The 23991-nt window shown below is 42.6% G+C and overlaps 2 protein-coding genes across 2 annotated transcripts in view; both read left to right on the forward strand.

Annotated features, from left to right (window-relative positions):
- UBE2V2 (ubiquitin conjugating enzyme E2 V2) overlaps positions 1 to 6070 on the forward strand; it is a 30003-nt gene extending 23933 nt beyond the window's left edge. The window contains exon 4 of the mRNA XM_086472756.1: positions 5203 to 6070. Coding sequence (XP_086328882.1) covers positions 5203 to 5349 — 147 coding nt within the window. The 3' untranslated portion in view covers positions 5350 to 6070. The remainder of the gene's footprint in view (positions 1 to 5202) is intronic.
- A 9614-nt stretch (positions 6071 to 15684) lies between these two features.
- LOC147414533 (chloride channel protein C-like) overlaps positions 15685 to 23991 on the forward strand; it is a 76165-nt gene continuing 67858 nt past the window's right edge. The window contains exons 1-5 of the mRNA XM_086472767.1: positions 15685 to 15932; positions 16834 to 16963; positions 18941 to 19021; positions 20018 to 20193; positions 22212 to 22304. Of these exons, the coding sequence (XP_086328893.1) occupies positions 15685 to 15932; positions 16834 to 16963; positions 18941 to 19021; positions 20018 to 20193; positions 22212 to 22304 (728 nt within the window). The remainder of the gene's footprint in view (positions 15933 to 16833; positions 16964 to 18940; positions 19022 to 20017; positions 20194 to 22211; positions 22305 to 23991) is intronic.

Consider the following 23991-nt stretch of genomic DNA (forward strand, 5'->3'; position numbering starts at 1 on the left):
TGCCTGTGAGGGTAGGGGGTGGTTTCCAGAAGCAGCATCTCAGACCTGCAGAGCCTGAAGGCTCGTGTTTACTGAGCCAGGTGGCTTGAGCTTTTCTTTGGAGAAGTCTACACTCCCTCAGCTTGCTGAGGAACAGGGTGAATACTGCGCCAGGAAATCCACCTGGGCATTTGAAAAGCATTGTTAAAATCCAGTCATCGCTACAGGAAAATTTGATTTTAGTAGGTTTATAAACTCACACACAACCTTAATTCAGTTTTTCCCCAGCAGTTCTATAAGCTAATATATCTTATGAAGGATTTGCTATGCAAAGGCATAACTTACTTTTTTAATGGATTAAAATAGGACTGGATAGTATTTTTAATAAAAACAGTTTTCATAACTAATGAAATTAAAACACATTTATTCTGTAACTTTTAATGTGCCCATTGCCCCTGGTATCTTGAATTTTAGCTTGCTTCACCATTGTGCTCCCTAGAATCTGTCAGATAAACTAGGGGTATGTTCAGCTCCTGGAACAGTTCACGTTGCTGCTTCCTAGTTTGGTTCCGTCTTGTTGCTTCCCAGCTGCTCTCCCACTGTCTGAGCATCCTTCATTTAATAGATCAGGAGCGGTTTGCTGCATTCTTTGAATGAATGGCAGGGTTTCATCTTCAGACAAGCTCTACTATCCGTGCTTCTGCATGCACACTGGTTTTTGAGATGTGGCCAGCTTTCGGTCATGCTTTTGATCATTACAGATGTCATGAAACAGTTGGCAACTTGCAGAAAAGAGGCCTGAGATAGACATTAACCAAAATTGTACGTTGTAGCAGTATTATCATACTACTCAAAACATTTGTAACGTTGTTAAGGTACACTTTACAGGAGATGCGTGCCGGTTAACACCAGAGGAAAAGCAGGGCCCCCAGTGTGAGTTTAGAGGGTGATAATTTCTGTTGAGTTGGAGAATGAATGATGGAGGAGGCGGGGAGATGGATGTGTGTTAATGTTACTGGGAGTCTGAGGAAGCTGGTCTCACACTGCCTTGTTGGCAGTGGTTCTCAACCTTCTTGACTTACAAGTCCCTTTACACTTTGCATGAAAAGTGCACATGTAATGAATTTATCGATACTGACAGTTACAAGTTTTTTGGCTTTTTGTTTGATTATTCTGAGAGGAGTTTTGCTCGTAAGTAACTTCTCCATCAGCAGCATATCTTCAGGGATCCCAGGGACTGCTGTTCAATACACTTAGTGCAGGAAAGGAGAGGGCTCCTTCAAGAGTATTTTATCTCAGAAGACTAAACTTAGGTGCTCCAAGTCAGTTGCCTTTATTTTCTTATCTGCAAGTTAGTTTTTGTGGTTTTCTGCTTTTTGGTTTCCCTCTGGAGCTGCTGCATTTGTACTCAGAATTAGGGCGCCAAGTTCAGAAAAGCTAGTCCGAGTACTTATGTAGGGCTGAACAAAACGCAGTTATGTGCTAATGGCATCACTGTTCTAAAACGGTATTTAAATTACCGTTTTTAATGCCGCAGGGTCTTTTCTCTTGGAGATTTGTATATCCTGTATTGATAAAACACAGGTTGCGTTCTGACATGCTATTTATTTTCCCATGGTCTTTTGTGGAGGTCGGATTTTTACATCTGAGAGCACGCTCCTCGGCAGACTGTCTTGCAGGATTTGCAGTCACTTCTGTTCATTTCGATACCGTTTACAGCTGGAAAGATTTGTTTCCTTTAAATTCGCTTGGGACTCTGTCCGCTATAAACCTGTGAACTGTTGTCCAGTTAACTGCTTTGAGAATGTTGACTGTAGACTAAGCAGTCTGCTACTTCTTAAAGTTAAGATATTGGGAACATTATAAACACTGAATACTTTGCAACATTGTGTAAAATATTTGCTTTGATTTCAATTGTTCAGAAAAAATTATGCGTTATACATATTGCTCCCTTTGCTGTTGTTTAAGGATTTGCAATGGTGTATCCCCAGAATAAAGTAGTCTTCGGGTTGCAGTTTTCAGCTTTATTAGCTTTTATGTGACCTTGAAATGCCTCTCTCTGTCCCAGGATGTGTACTTTAACATTACCTAATGCGTTTGTGCAATTTGAACATCGTTTATGTCATTCTTCCAAATATCTTATAATTGTTCGTCATGAAGTGAATTTATTCTGCGCTAACTTGGAAGTAGATTCTGCAACACAGAAAGCAGAACCTGACCCAAAATCCTTACTACTGCAAGATGTCAAGAAAAAAGTTGGTGACTTGCAGAAAAGAGACTTGAGATAAACAGCAACGAAAATGTCACGTTGCAGCGGTCTTTATTCAGAAAACATTCATAACATCGTTAAAGCAGAGTTTACAGTCTGTGAGTTTGGTGTTACAAATTCCCAGCCGAGAAGGAAAAGCTGGAGGAGCTTACTTTAAAGTGATGAGGTCTCGTATTCCGGTACAGCCAGTGTACGTAGAATTGTGTTGTTTGAACAGCACTGGTGACTGTAATTGCTGTGTGCTGTAAGAGAGGCAGATTTCCGGATCTGAGAGCCTACAAAGGCAAAGCTGAGGAGAAGCGAGGAGAAGGAGGATGGTAGGAAGGCAGAGTTGCCAGGCTGAAGGTGGACATTCATTTGGGGAGACCCAGAGCAACTGCCTTTCCAGCCATTTTTTGCTAACCCAGTCTTTATCTGAACAGATAATTCTATTAGATTTTGGTAGGTTTGAGAAAGAAGAAAGGGAAAACGTAGGTTTAGTTTTCTTACCCATGTGGGTTTACCAGTGGTCTTCTCAAATGGTTTATTATCATATGGGCTTCCAGCCCCAAGCACACGTCTTTCCTGCTTGGCAATCTTCTGTTGTAAGCGCTATCTGGTCCTTGATATTCGGTTACTGTGGCTTCTTTCCCACCTATTTTTCTCCGGGAGATTTTTGATTTGTTTTTTTCATAGCTATTTCAGTAGAAAATGTTGTGATTCAGGCTAACATGGAAATTTTTTAAACTAGTGGTCTGCCAAAGGACTTATGTACCAAAGCATTCAGGGAATACTCTCACGTTTTGTTCCATTTTGCTGAATTGAAGAGGATGTCAGGTTAGCTGCGCAGGAGCGTTAACGAATGTTAGTGTCTGTGTGTGAGAGGGGAGGAATAAGCTCTCAAACATCTGCAGCTGTATGCTAAGTGTACATACGATCCGGGCCCTTGTTTCTTCTGTTACCATGATACTTAACCACCGTGAGGTTTTTCTTCTTTTTGTAAGACCCCATGAGCAAAAATGGTGGTCTCGGGCATTTCTCGTGGCGTTTTCTATATGGAGAACAATTTTGAGTAATATTTAATAATCTAACTTTTGAAATGAATTTGTGTTGTTCCTAGTTAGCTTGTAGGATAGAAACTCTGGAGTGTCATTCTTTAATCTTATCTAGAAGGACTGGAGAGGAAGAGATCTGTTAGAGCTTGGTACCTCAGATTCAGGCTAAATGATGCCTTACTTAAGCTGCTGCTTGATAACACAGGTGATCTCATCAGAATTTCCCTTTTACTCACTGGTGGTTTTATCTAATGGTCTGCTTTTTAAGAAAAGAGAACCTGTTTTCCAGTTGCAAAGGTTATTCTGCTCTGATATTGTCTCTTATCTACCACATCAAACCAAATACCCCTTAAAAAAGTAGTAGTAGTCATCCAGGAATTACAGCGATGGTCTGACCAGTGCTGCTTTCAAAACCTTTCTGTATTAGCTCATACACTCCTGCGTATTTTAAACTTGCATGATCTTGCTGCATAATGGAGCTTTCCCTTTGATGCTCTTTCTCTTCCTAATTTATTAATGTTGCAGTAATTATTAAGTAATCTGACTGCCTTTTATACTGCGGTTTGACGATATGCTGTCTTTGGCAGCTCTGCTGACTTCAAGGGGTTCCCGACTCTGAGCAGAACGTTATTTGTGTGAAGAGAAATGCTTCCAGTGCTGAGCTGTGAACTGGATCAAGGATCCTGCTTAGGGACTCCTTTCCAAGCTGTTGTTTTTAAACTGTGTGTGTTCTATCGGTTCAGGTCAGAAATCTCTCCACGTACATTTCATGGCTCTCCTGAGCTGACAGGCGGTAGCACTGCTAAAGGAACAAGTGCCTAGTGAGGGAGAGCAGAAGCTTCTTGGGTTGGTATTGCTGCCCAAGCCAGCATGTTGTTAAACCTTGGCCTCAGTTTCCTAATACAAAAAGGTGTAGTCTCATCTGGCGTTCTGAAAACAGCCAGCCTCACTCGAACGATCTAGAAATAAAATATCTGTGTTAACATTCTTATTTCTGATGCCAGTGTTGTTTTTTCTTTCAGTTTGCCCTAATTAAGGTGGGATAAGAAACTTCTTGATGTTTTATGCTGCCTAAATCATAAAACAATGGTTTCCAGCACGTTTATAGCTGTGGGCTGCCCGTGCTGCTCTGCCAGTGGAATTCAGTAGCGTGCAGTAACCCTGTTCCTGCCCATGGGCCTGCTTTGCAGTTGCACAGCTCTAGGCCCCTCTGTCTTCTGAAGTTCCTCCTTGCAGGGACTGGGTGGCCAGGACTTACCTGCTGCCAAAACAATTCCCCAGCTGACTTTCAATTGCTGACTTTCCTATGGAAACCTCCCTGTTATAATATAATTGTGTAAATTGTCCCACAGGTTTTATAAACGCATAGGAGAAGTCCCATGTCCTTTCCTTTCAGTTCATATTCAAATTGGTAAGTGATGTACAGTAATCTTCACGGCTCCGTAAGATGACTTACTGTAAGAAGGATGCAAAGAACTAAGAAATGTCCAGACGTTATGAATTGGTTATTTAAATAGTTCAAGCCATTTCTTAGTATACCTAGTGACTCTTGATGTACTTTTTCCTTTTTTTGGGGGTAATTTGAAACAAATTAATAAATTTTACAAGATATGGCTCCAGTTTTGCTGTGAATGGTTCGCTGATGTCCTCCTCCCCCCCCCACCCCTTTCCTTCTCACTAATAGTAGTATCAGCACAGATGGAAGGGTCCACCTGCATGGATTTTATTGCAGAATCTGTATCTGTGTGTAAGTATATGATTGTTTTCCTTAAAATATTTTATGAACACGGGGACTTTATGCCACAGAGAAAGTGTCAGGGAATGCTTAGACCCTTTGTTAGAACATTTAGGTCAATAGCTGTTATTTATGTAGAGATTTTGTATTTCATCATGACTTACAACTCTCTCTTCTTTTTCCAGGTGGATGCACGGAGCATACCAGTGTTAGCAAAATGGCAAAATTCTTATAGCATTAAAGTTGTACTTCAAGAGCTAAGACGTCTAATGATGTCCAAAGAAAATATGAAGCTTCCACAACCTCCAGAGGGACAAACTTACAACAATTAATTTTAGCTGATTCTCAAACTTCTGTCTTAAAACAACAACCTTCTACTCATGTTAATGTCTTGATTAAATCTCACAATGCAAACACCCACACATTAAAAGAATTTCAGCTGGTATACATGACCTGGACATTTGTAAGAATATATATAATATATGTATGCCCAATATGTTTTCAGGCACTATGGGAGAAAAAGGCAGCACAATTATTTTTTTTCTCTTATCGAGGCACTGTCATTGAAGCATAAGCCTGAAATAGCCTAAAATTGGAATTCAGGTTTTACAAGATGAAAGCATGACAGAAAGTGTCAGATTGCTGTGGAATAATGTATGTTTCTGAAAATAATCTCTTGAGAAGGCAAAATATAAATGGCATGCTTTATCCATCTTGCTTAGTAAAAGAGCTGCAGTTAAATTTGTTTTAAAGTAGCAGGTACAGTGAATACCGTTGCTCATCTTGTTTAATTTTGCAAGGGTGTGGGTGCCGACTACTAGTAGTGTCACAAAGTATGTTCAGGATTGTTTTGATACCTGTATTTATAAAATGGGGGGATTAATTTCTGTTAAGCAGCTCCTGTGTGTTACATGTATCGGACATGGCAAATATTTGTTTACAGTCTTTGTTCTAATAAACCATGCATTTAAGTTTTAGTGAAACAAAGGAAATGTATGGATATGTGATTGAGATTAAAGTTAGTCTTAAAATGTAAATAAAATGTGGAAAGTGTCTGAGGCTGTGCCATTTCTATAATAGTGATGTAATATATGTACAGTAACTTGCAGAAGTAGTGGAAAGCCAAACATAATATTGCTGCTGGTTTTACATGCACCTTTTATTCTTACCACTTCTGTATGCTTAGTTTGCTTGAGAGGTCAGAGTGTTCCGTTTGTGGCAGGGGAGTAAGTTCTGTCGTCTGTAGTACCACTTCTTTAGACAAGCTTGCACTCTGTGTGTATATATATATATTTAAAAAAAAAAAAAACAAGACTCCCCCAAACCAACCCCAAAATAAAAGCAAAAACCCCTTGCCTACCCACCTCCCTTTCACCTCCCCTCCGGATTCTTTTGAGAAATGAGCATAACTTCCACTCTGCTTACTTGGCCTCTGAGCAGTTTTCAGACAGTATTGCTGAAGTCTGTCCTAATTTTTAGTCTTTTGTCTTGCTTTTGCAGCTGCTGCCTTGATTCTTGCTCTCTTGCATCTCCTCTTACGTTTCTTGCCTCTTCTTCTTGTCTGTTCCACTTTTGCCTTTTCTGAAACACACGAAAAAGAACCTTCAGGAAGCTTTAAAACAAATTACACCCGTGGTGTAGATAATCGTATTTTCATCTACGTTCCGTGTATCATGTGCCATGACACCGCTGTCTTCATAGCTGGAATGCTTTCTGCCTCCTCTGCGGCTGTTGGTCTGTTTTCTTCAATGTCTTCTGTCTGGCGGGGACACTGGTTTTAGTGCTGTTACTGATTTCTCTTAAAGTAGTTAATGTTACCGTTTTGGAAATGATACCTGCTTTCCACACCCTCCCCTCTTGGAAAATGCCTGCCTGTGTTCATTTTGGTGAGGACATGTAACTTGGGGCGCAAATCGGCTGTTTGCATTCAAAATTTTATGTCGTGGTTCTTTAGAAAACGTGAATATGATCCAAAGCCATCAACAGCCAGGTAACTTTCGTTGATATGCCTTTGCCTATTTCTGATGTAAAGAATGAACCTTTAAAAGCAATAAACTAGGTGTTCGTGGTTTTTTTTTTTTTTAATGGAAAGGATTAATTAGTATTTGTCAGTTCATGCTTTTTAGACAAAGTGGAGACTTCCAGAAGTGGTGGATTTGTAGCTGCCAGCTACGTTGTGTCTGTATTTATATAACATATCATTTGTGACGGTTTGGCTGAAGTGCATTGCAACATTTTCTTACTCGATTTAATTTGAATGATTTTGATGCCATTAAATCTTTTTTTCTTACACTAACACTGCTAATCTATATTTAATCATTTAAAGTAGTGCAACTGTACGGTTCTGAGATGTGAATTTTGGGGAAAATTTCAGCATAAACTGTTGAGAGAATGGGAAATACTCGTAGACTATTACATGGTTGTCAGCATAATTTAAGAGACTGACTTACCAAGCATGGAAAAGGGCTGGTGTTCGCTTGGTTGTGTGTGGTGCGAGTTGATCCCACAACAGTTCGTCCTCCTTGAGTGTACTCTAACCATTTGCATCTGTGAAAATCTGCATTTCCAGCTGTAAGGAGATACGTTTTGCAGAAGAAAAAAAAAAAAGTGGTGGAGGGAGTTGACCTGCTCCCTGACACCAGGGTATGTAATGTCAAGGCTGGCTGTAAAAATACTCCTGCAGTGATTTGAAGTGTGTTCGTTTTCCATTTTGCTCACACTGGAACAAGTCGAAGTGTAATTATGAAATTTTAAAATGTCTTTGACTACTGCATAATGTCGAGAGCCTCCTCAAAACTCTCTTCCTACCTGATGAAGATTTGGAAGCGCTGCTGCTTCCTCTCCTCCAGAAAGGTTGCGTCGTTTTACAGGTATCCATGTCTGATCAGTGTTTACTTAGTAATTTGTTTTCTCGTGTACTTGTGGTTTCTCTTAAGTAACCTCCTCAGATGCCAGAATTTTAATTTTCTTCTTTTAAGTATTCAATTTGTCTTATGTTCTCTTGGCAAGATTTGCTACTGTTAGCAGATGTGTATTTTTTTTTCCTTCTCAAAACTGTATTTGTACATCTTGCAAAGCAGAGCACCATTTTAAACCGGTTGTGCGAGGGGGCAAAGTGCAAAAGTTCTAAATATAATGTGTTTTCAAATTGCATGTGAAAATTCATATCATGTTGGTGGTCGTCAGCTGGGATTTAAACTAGCTTTGTGCTCTGAAGCATTGCCAAGGTTCTTGTGGTTTGGTTGTGCGAGGGAGGGAGAAGTCCGCTATGAAGCCAAGAAAAAAAACCAGACCCAAAGATGGTACGATCGATGCTTCATAAACCTTAGGATACAATGAGCAAGGAAATGTGGAAATACCCGTGTTACAAATAACGTGCCTTACTGCTGACACGGTACAGAAAGCGTTGCAAGGTGCGCATCGTCTTCCCGAAAGCCGGTGGAGAACACTTGACAGCCAGCGTGACGGTCGGGAGCGAATCCCTCACCTGCTATGAAATAAACACATAATGCACGTTCCTCCTGAGGGTTTGGTGTTGTATAGGGGATACCTAAAGGAAAAATAGTGCATCCTGTGGCAGTTGATCAACTCTAATAAACTGTGTGATTTAGACCAGTATTTGTGGTTTACATGGTTACTTACATGGTGAGTCTGTGGAAGTGTATTTCCTATTTCGTAGCTTTCCAGATAATAATTCAGGGCCTAAAAATAGTTATTACACTGCTCTTACACGATGCTTTGATGCAGCAGGCTCGTTTAGCAGGGCACCTGGTAACTGTCCTGTGATGGGCAGGATGCCTGACTGCTACCTGCGTTCTCGTTCTTCTCCTGGCCTCTAGTCTTTGAGAACAGCCGGATTGCCGCTGGCGTGGCTGGTCTCGGCTGCTAGAGGAGGAGGACTACGCTGGTGTTAAACGAGTCCGAATATGTGTTACTGTAACAAAAAAAAAGGTGACTTAAAACTACTGCTGGTCTTTCAAGCAAGTGAAACTCCAGGTGGAAGGGAAGCGGTGGGACAAAATATGTTTCTCCTATTTTTTTCTAAATGATGTGCTCAGGACTCTTTGTGAAGCCTAGGAAGGTTTCTGAGGTGGGGAGGTGTTGGAGGAATATGATGAATGCCTGGGGGCTTTCTTTAATAATAATGAAAAAAAAACCCCAAAACTTTAAAACTTGTTAATGCATCTGTTTTAACTCTACCTGATGAAACAACTGTGGGAGAGGGTTTTCTTCTTTTAACCTGTTGTGGTGGTTGCATATTCCCTGAAAGAGCGTATTCTGCCTCTTCTGTTGCAGACCCAACTGATCATGGGTTAAAATGTCATGAAGGATGGGTTGCCTGTAATGCTGGAAGTTTGAAAATAACTTACTTATGCTGCTTTAAAAAAAAAAAAAGTACGAAAGAGCAGCTTTCACTGGCTGATTTCAGCTTCTGTAGGAATGAGTACTCCATTCACTGGGTAAAATACCAGCTTTCTACATTACCCTAGTGTTAATGTGGTTTGTAATGGGGTTTTGGTGTTTGGGGTTCTTTTGGGTTGTTTTTTGGTTTTGTTGTATTTTGTTTTTCACTACATAGATATATGCCTTCAGCTTAGTTGATGAACAGCTGTAAGTGAATGCACAGCGAATTAAATTCTATAAAATACGTGTCGTATACCAACTGTCAAGCAGCATTCCTGCATTCAAAGTTCCGTGAAGTTTTTCAGTCTTTTCCATTTTAAAATAGTGATAAATACAAAAAGCCTTTTATTATTTATACCAGTGCCAAACTATATAAATGGGTAACTTAATGGATGATGTTGAGATAATGCACAAATAACCAGTGCTTGGAATCTCGTGATATAATGCATGTTTTCTATACTAATTTATGACTTTTCACCATCTCTTAACAGAAGCATCCCAACCTTCTGCTTTTAATATATGCAGTATGGATAAAATGTAAACATGGTTTTATAATGTATAAACTCTGCGGTTTGGGTTTTAAATAAAACGAAGCTCTATATTTGTTAGCTCAGAAATAAGCAGGGGAGGTTTTCATCAGCTGCTGTGTGCTTGATCCCACTCTGCTCACTGGTGATCGTTGCAGATGTGTAGGTATGCTGATTTAACACATTGGCTATTTTCATGTTGAATTATTACTGTCTTTTTAAGCATGGAGGAATGAGAAGGGGCAGGGGGAAGAGCTTGATTTCCCTCTGCAGTTTCTACTGGTTAAAAATTGCCAAGAAAAGAAACCTGGTAGAGGTAAACACATCTGTGACTGACTTGACTTGAGAATAGACCATGAAAAATTTGCTATTTTTTTCCAGTTGTCACAGGAATCAAAGCAGTTGCACTCAGGATGAGAGCAGCTCAAACAGTAGAGCTGTGAAGTGATCATGAAGATGTGGAAGAGTGTTTCTAGCAGATCTTTCCAGTGTGATGAAAGTTGGGTTAATATGGGAGAGAGGATTGAGCGTCGCAGAGTGATGTTAGGAGGTGAACTAGCACTTGGAACTGCCTTAAATTCAGCCTGACAGGACTTAACCCAATTCTATTCATTGCTTTCACTTCTTTGAGATAGACTATTCCTGCATTTAAAATGGTTAAATGTCGGGGTGAAGTACAGGAGGTTGAGATGACTCTCGTTTAGGGTTTGATGCCCAAAACTTGCCACCATGAGGAGCTTTATGAACCAAAAGCCTGGCAATGTGTGGTGCTGGCAGCTGGCTCTTTAGTCCCAAGTTAGTCTAAGTGATTGGTGATTGGCAAGTTTAAGTTTAAATGTATGCACGTAGTTATAGAGTCGATATTATTAATGAGAAGTCTGTGCTAAAAGCTCTGTGCTTTTGTCACGGTATTGGGTGAATTGCCGGCAACCCCGACCCTTGCCTTTTCTGGCCGACAGTTTCTCCCATGGTTTGTTGTTTGCTGGACTGCAGCTTCAGGAGGGAGCGTTATTTCTCACCTCTGGGTGGTGTGTCGCACTTTGAACTATGGGACCGGCCGCTTTGAGAAATCTCCAAAGTCACTCCTTGCCACAACGTCACAGTGTCAGGATTCGCGGAGACGGCCGTAGTCAACTTGGTTTGTGGTTTCTGAAACGATTTGCTGTCATATGTGCAGTTTTCTCTGTATGAAGGTCTCGTAGGGTACTACTAACCTGTAACAATCTGTTAGATTTGTTACAGCCTTATCAAAAATGTTTCCAACATCCGTGTCCGTACAGTCAGCATCAAATGAGAGTCATTGCGTTTATAGCGGAATTCTCATGCTGTCAGTACTGTCCTTTCATTCCTTAAATGCTGTAACTTTGAAGTACTGAAATGATGTGAAACGGAAGTTTATAGCCGTGATGTTTCTAGTTAGCGATGGTTTATGTCGCTGTTCAATCACTAGGATAATTACTTGCTTCCTTGAGCTGTCATTCAGATTGTGCATTAGACACTCATTATTTAAAATTTTTGAGTGTCACCTCAATTAGTAGTGGAGTAGTTTTGATCTTCAGAGTGGGATACTGTGAATAGACTGCTGCTTCAGAAGCTCTTTATTCTACCACCCTGCTTTCAATCTGTTTAAAAAAAAATAATTATATATATATATTCTGAACTGCTCATGTTCCTTCAGGGGATTTCTTCTGGCATTTCAAATACTCTTCACTTTTACCTTCAGATTTGTTTGAAATGCGTCATTCGTTCAGTGGAACGACGTTAACTCTCCATCTCTAATGCTCTACTGTATTTTTGTGACTTTATGGTTCTATAATGTCTGTATGATAACCGGTACTAAAACAGAAGCCGACAAAAATGGTGCACTGCTTTACTTGACAGATACACACATTGCATACGCTGCGCTAACGAGCCTGTAGCTGAAGAGAAGGGGACAGTGGAGAGGGAAGGAATTAATATAAGTATATACAACTCCTGAAACCGTTCAAAAATGCGCCCTTCTCTGTCTACATAAAACTGGGTTGACAACTAAGTATTTCCCCATTATTTTTTTTTTGCTACTACACAGCTGAGATTACATTAAAGAGCCATGTAGGTGAACGGGTGACCTGTAATTTGTGCCCAGGTAGGAGTGGTTTAGTACGACCATGGCAAGAATTGGAGTTCTGTTGGAGGTGCTTTTCTGTGCGATAGGTGGAATCTGATTGATCACTGGGCTATTTAAAGCCAAGCGACAAAATGTTTTGCAATTAAATTCATGCTGTATCGTTAATGCTGTTCGGTGGGTAGTTCTTATTTGCTGTGGCTTGCAATTAGCAGTACTTGTTTTGTGTTTGCGCGGTGTTGGCTGGGGTTATTCCACCCTGGTCCTCTCAAGTATAAAGAGCACGTGCACGTGCATGCATGGACGTACTCTCACACCTACAGAACGTTTAGGTGATAAAATTGTGTTGGTCCTTCTCCCCAGTTGTTTGGGAGATGGGGCAGCTCAGACCTTCGTATCGGCATAGCCAGCTAGTGATAACTGTGTGGTAGCTGCAGTTCTGCTGTCCGCCACACCTCACCTGTAGTCCAGATCACCCAGTAGCAGTGGTCTGATCCTTTGCTGGTCTTTCTAGTTTCAAGGGAGCTGCTTTCCAGGTCCTAACTGGCGGCAGCCTAGCTCAGCCTGTGTATGCTTACCAAGGAGGAGCGAGCCGTGTCTGCCCGCCCTCCTTGCTCTGCCCTCGCCCTTGTGCGAGGAGTCCCGTGGTCTGGATGGAAACTGCTTGGGAGCGGAACAAGGAGCTCCGTGGCTCCCAAACGGGGGTCTTGGCAGCTCGAAAGCACGCTTTTCTCCCAGGTTGATATTTCATCACTCTTCCTCAACTAAATAAAATTCAGTTTAGAACTTGAATCCTTAAAGCATTCACTCCAAGAAGTGTGTAGGTACTCGCTTTCTGTGGCGATGAACACAGAGTATGGACTCCTCCTTTCCCTCCTTGTCTCCAAGGCAGCACTTCCCAACTAGGCTGTGATCCCTCTGAGGTGAGAACACTTCTAAGTAAGGTAGCGAGCCTTGCAGAGGCAGGTGTCAAAGTCAGAAATGAGTGGAAAACCTGGGAGCTGTTCACAGCCTGGATTCTCTGCTCTCCTCGGGGATGGGGTTGGTGGAGGGGTAGTGAGGATTTTATCTTCCAGTATTGAGAAGGTATTCTTTCATCATTGCCTCTGGTTGCTTTCATCCATGGCAAAATTTGAGTTATGGAAGCTCTTGGATAAGCAGAGAGATCCTTGTGTGATGTTTGGAGATGAAAACTTGTTGCAAAAAGCAGGACAATCCTTACGCAGACTTTACGGGGCTGATAATACACCCTCCAAAATACTTTGCAGAAGAAAGATGAAAACTCTTGTTCGGCATTGGGAGGCACGTGTGGGAGAATATTTAACACTGACAGCTAAAATGCATAGGTTTTGGGTCCCTTTGTGACAGGGCAATTAAGCAGTATGTATTTCTAGCAGAGGGATTTCTGGTACGGAATGCTTTTACAACCCCAATCTGCGCTTGCCTTCTTCATCTGAGTATTCTGAAAATAACTGTTTTTCTGTTAAGGAGGGAAAATGTCTTCAGGTTTCCTTACAAAATAATGAACGAAAGCCGTGTGCGCGTACGTATTTTGCAAGGCCTTGTCCTCTGTAGAGTTGTCTCAACTCCCGCATCTCTGGGGTGCAGCTGTGCCCCCCCTGTGATGTCAAATCTCCCTGGTTTTTGCCTTCTAGCTTTTGGACCCTGGCCATTCCTGCACTGCATCTCAGAGGTTCATGAACTGTATTTCAGATTAGCGAGCGTACTGGTGGGTTTACGTTAACTCTAAAGGAGTCCGTGGGAAAGAAAAATGATTAGGGGTCAAAGTTTGAAATCCCGTTCTTGCTCTATTTTTTTTTTTTGTTTGTTTTTTAAATTGGAATGCATCAGTGGGTGCCTGAGAGAGTTTGCAGTACAGCTGAGCCGCTGCTGCAGAGGCTGGGTTGGATTTGTGTCTGATGGAAGAGGAGTTGTCAGCTTCGGTCTTCTGGCAGCCAGGGACAGCAAAGGCAAACGCTGAGGTGTGCCCTTGCAGGTGGTAATGGTGTTCCTGTTTGAGGAAAAACAGCCGTCCTGCTTCCATAACAAATCCTAGTGACATGGAGTGAAGCAGATCTGCGTGGTCCGTGAGCAGTGTGACTTGGCCTCATCCCGTTCCCCTAGAAAGGTAGCTGTAATTTCAGGATTGGTTTGGGTTTTTTTCCCCTTTATTGTTCAGAGGATTTTGTATTTCTGTTTATGCTGCAATCTCTATAATACCCAGTTCTATTCACTTGTGCCAGTTTGATCTAACACAGCTAGAAGATGACATCAAACAAATTCCCATGTTCCAGAAATAAAGAAATGGGATGAAGGGAGACCTGGCATAGCCAGTCTGGGCATCCCTGAATGAAGCAGTGGCGGGGTCCCAGCCAAGAGCCCTGCTCAGGGGCCTGCTTTTCTTGTCTGGGCTCTGCTTTCCTTTGCTCCAATTTAAACTTGGAATAGGATTAGTTAAACCTGAAATTTGCACAAACACAAGTTAGCAGTCTTAATCTCAAAACATTTTTGTGCTTAAACCCAAAACTAAGGTCTGAGCTACTGTGTTTAATAAAGCATTTACTTTTTGGGTAAGAACGGGTCAAAATCGGAGTCAGAACCTCCTCAATTCACCTTTGGAGTGATTTAATTGATCACACAGCGTGTGTGTGTTGTCGGATAACTTCTCTATGGATGTGCGGGTGACAAAGATAAATTTATTTCCCTACATCTGTAAGGAAAGTAACATTAACTCTTCTAATGCATTTACTGTTGCTCGTAGCCATTCACGCAGTTCCCAACAACATTTATTTTCTAATTGTTTCCACCTAGACCACTTCTCTTCTTTAAATCTTCCTCTTTTTTTTCTGAGACTGAGAGTTGCCGGGTCTGGAATTTGCATAGAGCTTTTGAAATCTCTGGAAGGAAATGCCTGCTTTCGCCACTCTGTCTTCAGTAACCAAAAACACGCCTTGGAGGTGGCAAACACACAGCCTGTTACTGATTTTTCTTTACAGTAAATATTTGACATGCATCAAGTCATCTGCTTTGATTGAACTGCCAGCTTGCAAACTACCTTGGGTAAAGTATCCAAGCTGTTGTGAGTTTGTAGTCTAGCGAATGGTTTTTATCTCTCTAAAAAGAACTCTGACACGTAAATTCAGAGGAAATCGTGTTAGAGAAGAAGCTTTTTTAGGGTGCCTATATAATACTGAGAATTCAGGGTTTAGCTACAACCTAGATTTTGTTTTATTTAAGTTGTGTGATTAGATTAGTGGATCAAGATCTTTGGACAAGGCAAAGCACAGCAAGTGACCATCTCTTTAAAACAGACAAAGCCTCTGTGGCTTAAACATCCCAGTCCCGTGAACAGTCAGCAAGGAGCTGGTGCGATAATCTTGCCACAGTGGTCGGTCTGTTCTTGGAGTGACTTCTTCACCAGAGAGCTCCAGCTCAGACAAGTTCTTGTTGCTGTGACTGTGCTGGGTTTACATGCAGCTACAGCAAACCGAGGCCAAACACAAACCAGCCAATCTCTGCGCCACAGCTACTCCATCCTCATGTGGTTTCCCGTTCCTCGCAGTCTCGAGGAGACTGACCTTGGGCTCAGATCATTCTGTTCGGCATCCCAAAGATTCTCGGAGGCCACTGTAATGTCATCGCTTTTTTCCCGTAGGACACGCTTGGGAAGTGCTGAAGAGGAGATGTTAATGGCAGAAGATCATGGGCCTGATTTGATTCATTCTCAGGATTTTAGGAGGCAATGCAGCCTCAGCAGGAGCAGTTTAGCGTATTATCACTGTGAGGAGGACAGAGAACACCTGATAGCCCATGAGAGTTTGGATTATTTGCCTTCACACAGTGAAGTTTATAAGAAATGGCTACAAGAAAAAACGTACAGGTAAACTTACCTTAAATACTGTTAAGTTGACTGTAAGCTGTGGGTAATTTGGACAATCCAGGGAGATGCCTGATAGCAGAAGGAATGAAGAAAATGTTACTTATTGTTTCTGTACATAGGAAGATACTTTAATAGAATGTAGAACAGGGCCAAGTGGCAAGCAACTTTGATTAAAAGCTTTTTTTGAAAGTGCTTACATTTTTGCTCTTGACAAATTCTTGAATATGCAGAAAGAAAATTCTTAACTACTCAGTGTTTGCTACTTAAAAGGAAGAGACTCTGCCGAGGTTTGGGGGAATGTTCTCTTACTGAGACTTTTCTTGAAATTCACTGTCTCTTAGTGTTATCTGCAGGAAACACGGTGTTTCAATCTCAGTAGGGGTGCTTTTGTCCTAGGTGATACTAGAAATAAATCAGAAATTATTATTAGTGCACAATTATTATTAGAAGTATAAGTTTAGCAAAGACAGAAACTAGAGGTAGTTTTGCACGTTTATATGATAGGTGCTCAGTGCATTAGTTGCAGTAGAAGAAAACAGGAATTACTCTGAAATGAGTTCTGAGTGCTCTACTGAATGCTTAACTACCGAGTCACATAATTTGATTTTGAGATTGCATCAAACAACCAGCATCTGAAAGCAGGTTGCACCGCTACTTATATATTAAAACCAAAAACTCCAACCGTGTTCCTTACCCACGTGGAAACAGCTTTCACCTGAAGGTAGAGTTTGGTTGAGTGTACACTTTTTAAAGAGATACTGGCAAAACCAGCCTCTTGCTCATGCAGTCACGGTTAATAATCAAAGTGCTCTAAAAATAGAAGTTGCATGTTTGTGAGAGGAAGCATGGCAAATAGACCTGTGCTAGAGGCTGGGAGGTAACTGTGTTTTCCTGTTTCTAGAAAAGAGTGGGATCGATGGCTGCTGATGGGGATAATTGGAACAGCAGTTGGGATGCTGGGTTTCTTGACTCATCAGATAATTGATTCTCTCATCAAACTGAAATGGGACCTGGTGGAAAATTACCTGCAGGTGAGCAAGAGAAAGTCAGTGACCTCTTCTGTGTTTGTTTGGTAGAAAATCCACATTGTAAAGTTTTAACTGAGTAGAGGTGCTGCCTACCTGGGTGGGTGTGGACATCGGCTGTCCTGAGGTGCTTTCTGTAGGCACGCTTTGGTGTCCTTGGCTACAGCTTAGCCTATAGTACAGTATAATATCTGATGGTGTCCTTGTAATGAGATTGATGAAGGCAGTCTTTAAAATAGCGTGGGTTTCCTCTTTCTGCTTGTATGTGAGGGGTACGTGCTGCTTTAGGTACTGTTGATGTCCAAGGGAAGGGATTAGGTTTCTCTTAAGGTACGTAGTGAATGTGGACCTGGTATCAGGTATGTTGTTTCTTTCTATGCCTGGGCCAGCTGTCTTTTGCTGATGCTGTAATAGATCGTTGTGGAATGATTAATTTGTCAAAAGCAAAACTGGAAGGAAGCGGTGCTTGATAGACCAGATGATGGTGTTGCCATTCAGCCAACAGCCTCCTGGGCTGCGTTAGGAGGACTTTTGCCAGCAGGTCGAGAGGGGTGATTCTTGTCCTCTGTTCAGCATTGGTGAGGCCACATCTGGAGTACTGGGTCCAGTTCTGGGCTCTCCCAGTACAAGGGAGACATGGATGTGCCCTCCACTATTCTGTGAAATCAGGACAATGGCATAGTGCTGCCAGCTGCTGAAGGACGGATCTCAATCACTTCACAGAAATGCAAGGAAAGACTTACTCTGTGGAACAGATGGATGTTGAATATATCAGAGGGAATATCCAAGAAATGAACAAGTTTAGGTTTTCTACGAGGAAAGCATATATAATGCTCTTGGAATATTATTTCACTGGGGTTTCTTATATACAAACTATGCATATGTTTATACAATGTATAAACAGTGGGTGAATACACATGCGTACATGTATATATACATTTGTGTGTATATACATGCATGTGTGTATATGTACACATGAAATTATAAATAAAGAATATATAGAAAGAAACCGCGGTTTGACTCCAGGGCATCACCACAACCGTTACACATGCTGTTGGTCCTGTTGTGTTATAAAATTTGCCCTATTGTGTTAAACGAATACCGAGGGGCAGGACGTAAGCTCTCACAGGCTCTGACATCGGTAGAAACGTGTCATTCCTGCCCTGGAAGATCTTCCCAGCTAAGTGTCTCTTTCAGCTGCAGATGAGCGAAACTCATCTTTGTGCGCTTGGCTGTTTGGCTGCGCTACACGATGCGCTTACGAAAGCTTGACGAGACATGCTGCCGGGAAGGCGACGGTGGCCGGCTGTAACGCTGTGACCTCAATGCAAGGGATGTGTTTGACCCGCACACACACTGAATCACCGCGGAGCACTGCGGAAGGTGGTGAAGTATGTGGGAGCGGAGGAGTTCTGGAGGCAGCCCGGCTGTGGTCAGCCCAAGCACAAACCAACCAACCAAAAGCCCACGGAGACTGAAACATGGTTTTTTAGGCGTGAGAAAGCCTAGTATGAGAGATGTCCTTTTGGTTAAAGTAAAGCAGGAAAGAGCTTGCTCACATGTATTCTGTTTACTAATGATAGCTGCAAATTCCTTAAGGTAGTGACTGATGTAAGACTTTGAAGCCTCCATTCAGGTAAAATGTCTCCTGAAGACACCATTTAGTGTTTTCTTGTGCATGTTCTTACGGTTCTTTAACTCTGCTTCTGACCTGAAAAGGGCCTTGATGAGCAACAGCGTGTCCTTTATAGTGTTTTTGGAGATGGTCAAGAAGTCCTGGGGAAAAAACATGACTTGACTCTGAAAGTCATCGTTCACCTTACTGTTCCTCAGTCCCATCTTTGTAAAGAGCTTGCATTGCTTGTTTTGGTTTTTCCCTATGGTACACCTTCTGCCTGCATAAATCTGTGGGACAACAGGTCCTTGAAAAGCAGGACCCGGTCTATGGGTGCCAATGTAGTAATCTATTTGTCAACCGGACAGGATGGCAACATCCACATGACCTGGCTGTGTGTGCTGGGGACGGGGCTGGCCATGGTGGTTCTCTCTTCAGGCTCAGTGCTGGTAAGTGTTGCATTTCCTACGTATCCAGCCTATAATGCTGTGATAAACCAAGTCTCTTGCTCTTCCAAATACTGGTTAATTCAGTATTTTATTCAAAAGAACGCCTCTATTATACAACCCAATTGGAGAGGTCTTTCTTGGCCCTCAGCCTAAAGCTGGATTCCACCACCCATAACTTGTATAAAAGTATCTGGGGTGAAATCAGTGGTGGTGGCAGTGCAATTTACACTTAGCATGTGGTGTTTATAAAATAAATACAAGTGGCAGCTGGTGTAAGTTGTGAAAACTCAAGTGTTTGGAAGGGGCCTAAGCCAAAGACCTTCAGCCCATATAAAAGTTATTGTTGGTTTTAGATTGATCTTTTAGCTGTGCTGTGTGGGTATTGCTTGTAGCCCAGATCAGTACTTTTACAAGGCAGCAAGGCTAAAACATCGAGCCTTTCTGTCGTTTACTGTACTGCTGTGTTCAATTTAGTTGTAGACAGGCAATTAACAGCATAGGCAAGAGAAAAAGTGAATGTTTTACCAAACTTACTGTGAAGTCCAGCAACACAGGAAAAGGGTGTTTGCTGTTATATGGGTGATAAATGACTAGTTTTAAGCTGTCTGAAGTCTGAACTGATGGACAGGTCACTCAGGTTCACATGTACCCCCTGCCCTGCAGACAGCCTGTGCAAAGACAGGAGGCTGGTTGCCTGCAGGCATCAGGGGGTGACAGGGGCTGGGGCAGGGGACCCTTATCGGTTGTTTTCTTCTCTCATTACCCCCAGTACGTGTACAGCAACACTGTTGGGAGCTTGAATTTTTGTGTGTAGCCAGAAGTTATATGTGGTATCTATGTCATCTGTTAATTCTGGGAAAGCTTGTTCGTGAGCAGAGCAGGGGGAGGGCTGGACTTGTCCACAGATGCATCTGACACATCAACATCTAATGACTGTTGACTGTTTCTGGTTTGTGGTTTGTGTTTGGTTTTTTTTTTTTTTTCTTTCCTTTGCAGTTCTTTTGCCCAGCAGGTTCACCGTCTGGCCTGCCAGAAATCATTGGGTATTTGAATGGCACTTCTATTCAACATCTTTTTAACATCAAGACCTTCGCAGGGACATTTGTCTCGTGCGTGCTGGCTGTAGCCTCCGGGCTCTTCTGTGGGCCAGAAGGTCCCATGATCCATTTGGGGTAAGAAATAGCAAACAAAAGTTAAAGCTGTCAGGCTGAGGGTCTGGGTTTGCAATGTCTGTCTTGCTGGCAGCGCTGGCTTGAAAAACACCCTGCGTGGAGAGCCCTTGTCACCTGTGCTGTCCCCTCCTTTGCATTAAGCACAACTATCCATGCGTGTTGTAAATACTGGCTCGTTCCCTGGTAGGATTCCCTGTGAGGCTCGGCGAGCGGTTATCTGGACAAACCGCAGGCGGTTTGGTTTCTGCCAAGCGACCTGTCCCGCAGCTACGGCCTGACGGTTGCTTTGCGCCTCGTAGAACCGCTTTTCCCTACGCAAAAAGGCGGTCTGGAGGGGCGGCGCCCAAAAGGGACAGCCATTGTCCACGCAAGGCGCTTGGAAACTGGACAGCCAGGCCCTTGGGGGCCATCTTTGCCGCTCCCAAACCCGGCGGGTGCCGGGGCCGGCTCAGGGCAACCGCAGGAAGATGGCAGGTTGCAGGTCGGGTTGGAGCCGCTTTTGTTCGTGCGGTAGTGCCGGGCGATGTTTCTAGGTAGGGAAAAGTAGACTCCATGGTCTTTTTTGAAGGGTAATCCCCCTTGCTTTATACAAAGAAAGAGAACCCTCATCGCCCTGTTGTGGTCTGGGGCCTTTGAGAAGGGGAGAGGAGGGTCGCCCAGTCCTGCTCTGTAGGTCGGAGCAGTTCTTAAAATTTACCAATTTACAGCCAAACTTAGTAGCTGCAGATTTTGGGCTTATCTGTTTTGTTAAGTGTCATAATTTCATTTATTCATCATTTAGAGGAGAATCCTGCTGCACTTTATGGCCATTATTAAACCATATCTTGAGTAGAGGTGGTAAAATTGGTCTCTGCTAGTACGATCTAGATCATTTGTTGGCTGGTTTGCTGTTTTATTTCTGATCCTTTTTGGTTTTGGAAAGCCTCATCCTTGAGGTTTGTTCTCTTCCTCTTTGCCACCCTGACCAAACCTATCCTCCTCCCCACCGCCGTTTCACATTTTCTGGTACTCTGTGGGTTTGTATTTATTTATTTATTTATTTGCACGGGGGTGCAGCACCCTAGGGGATGACTCAGATGTTCAAAAATAGGAGCACATGGTTAGTCAGAGGCAGCCACAAACCTTCCAGACAATGATTACCAAGGTTTAGCTCTCCCTTTAGGTTTCTTTTGTTTTCTTTGCTTTCAGACATTTGTCTCCAGGAGCTCAGAGACTGCAGCTGTGATTTTTTTTTTTTTTTTTTTTTTTAAATTTTTTTTCCCCTTTGTGCTAGGTTGGTAACAGTGATGCTTGAGCCAAAGAATTGAATCATATTTCCATGAAGAAAGTCAGCACAATATTAACGCGATGCTTTTTCAAAACATAGGAATTAAGAGCTAGTTTAATTTAATTTAGCTGGAACCCTCCTCTATTTTTATTAAACATAAACACACATAAGTTGCTAAAAGCCTCTGAGAGATTTGTTAAGGCTTCTAATTTAAGTCTCGTAGAAAAGTCTTCCAAGATTATACAATGAATAGAATTTTCATTTCACTAAGGGTTTAGACTTTTTTTCCCCCCCATTTAAATGCAGTTTGAAGTGCTGCCTGGGAACACACTGTGATAATTTAAATCATGACACGTCTTCTGTTAGAAGCAGGGCTGTTCTGGCTGCCATGGCCGTTAACCTGGGAAGGGATGGTTGAAGTGGTGGGCTGTATCCTGACGTGTCACCACACTTGGGCAGACGTGAACATGCAGGTCTTCAAAAGGCATTTCACGGCCTGTCATCACAACGCTCCTTGTGAAGAGACATTTAAGTCTCTGAGTCAAGAACCTGAAAGTCTTTAGTAGCCTCCTGCTTTATGTCAGTGGGATTTTGCGTATTTAAAAGACACCTTCAATGTTTTCCATGTTGAAACCAATGTAGCTGTGCTGCTGCACGCCGGCTGCGGCTCTGTCCTCCCCTGCCTTTAGCCGTGGCTGGTTTATGGCTCGTTTACCGAGGAGTGCTCTCAATTACCCATCACCACTTCTAGGGCTCTCCTGGGTTGTGGCCTGAGCCAGCTGCGGTCGGACACCCTTGGCATCCACCTCCCGATCTTCACCAGGTTTCGGAATTCAGCCGATAAGTAAGTGATGGGCAAAGCTGTGGGGCTCTGGGGGGGCCGCCCCGCCGCCTGCTCTCGGTGCCCTGGGGGCGGCCGGCGAGTCGCTGGTGAGCCCATTGCGTTGGGAAGGGGAGATGCTGCTCCAGCAATCTTCCAGCCTTCCTGCTGTTTGTCACTTTGGAATGGGGAAAAAGCCACCCGCTCTAATTAAAAGAAAGTTGTTTAATTAAACAGCTTTAAAGTTTCTTAATTAAAAGAAAGATCGCACATTGTTTTATTGAATGCTTGTGAAATAATGCATTAATACTGAAGACCTTTTCCCATTTGCCTTCTGGGTTGTGTAAGGAGGGGGAAAAATGCAGGATTTTTACACGTGGGCTTTATCCTCAAATGAGCGATGCTGGCCCAGGAAAAAGAGATGACGGGGTTTGTGTAATGTGCACAGGGGGCCCTTGCTTTATTTGTCTAGTTCTGAAAAAGTAAATTGTTTGTGACACTTTTTTAATCTGGCTTTTCTCTCGTCATGCGTGTCTGTGAGATAACCCTGGTAAGCTCTCTCTTGTGAACAGTTCTACTGAAATTAATGAGATTAATTTCCAGAAAAAGAAATTACAAACCATTTTATGTCTTCTGGATGGTATTTATTGTTGTGTTGACATACAAAACCCTACACAATGCTGTGTTTTTTCTAAAGCAAGGAAAAAAGAAAGATTCCCGTGTGTTAATTTCCTAAAGAAATACAAAGAATTCAAATGAACAGCCACTGTGAAGTATCTATAGCTTAAAAAAAATAATCAAAAAGCACCAAAGGGAAGATACAGGTTCTCCGTTGCCTTTAGCTTTTTAAGATCAGTCATTTAAATAAATCTGAGATGTGCTGGTTAAACGAAATATTAGTTGTGGAAGGAATCAGCAATTGCAAAAGAGAAGCAGCGAGAACTTTTGTTTTTCTCTGCAGGACTTTGTTATATGCAATTAGAAATGTTAGCTTGCAGTCAGGAACCATCCTGGGAGAGACAGGTTGTGTGGAAGTCGCCTTCGCAGAGGGGGTTGTTGGTGAGCAGCAGAGACAAATTTCAGTCGAAGCGAGACCTCGCTTCTTTACGAAGACCAGGATGAAAGATGCCCACTCCCCTGGTATCTTTTGGGGTTAAGTAGGGTCAAGAGATGCACCCCCTACAAGTACAGGCACAGGCAGAGCAGTAACTCAGCAAGTGTTAGGATGTTGAAGGATCTTAAGGCATCCCTCCGTCGGGCAGCTGTAGCGGGTGTGTAGGAGGGGTCCAAACTGCTGGTGGGACACGTGCCACCTACAACTGAGGGGAGCAGGAACTTGGAGATGTCCAAGCGAAGCTCGCCCAGCTTTTACTGCGGCGTGCAGCACCTTTTGAGTTCCCTGCTGCTGGAAACAATGTGGAGGTGCAATGTGTAAGTAAAAATCCACACACGAGTGTCTGACTCGGTGTTTGTGAGTTGGGAAGTATCAGACATAAAGTTGCCAGTGTAGCTTTACTGGTGGGCTTTGTTAAGGGCTTTGATGTATGAACTCTCTTATCTTTTCCCTTATTTTCTGTCCATTATCCTCATTGACACCCATCTTTGGACTGATAAAATTTGCGGACACCACAGAGGAGTCAAAAGGGTCCCCTAGTGTTTAGAAATGACCCTGATCTCTTGGGTTGTTTTGCTGAGACCTTGGCATTTCGTA

This window comes from Leptosomus discolor, chromosome 13 (genome assembly GCF_034619465.1).
Source record: "Leptosomus discolor isolate bLepDis1 chromosome 13, bLepDis1.hap2, whole genome shotgun sequence".
NCBI classification, from domain to species: domain Eukaryota; kingdom Metazoa; phylum Chordata; class Aves; order Leptosomiformes; family Leptosomidae; genus Leptosomus; species Leptosomus discolor.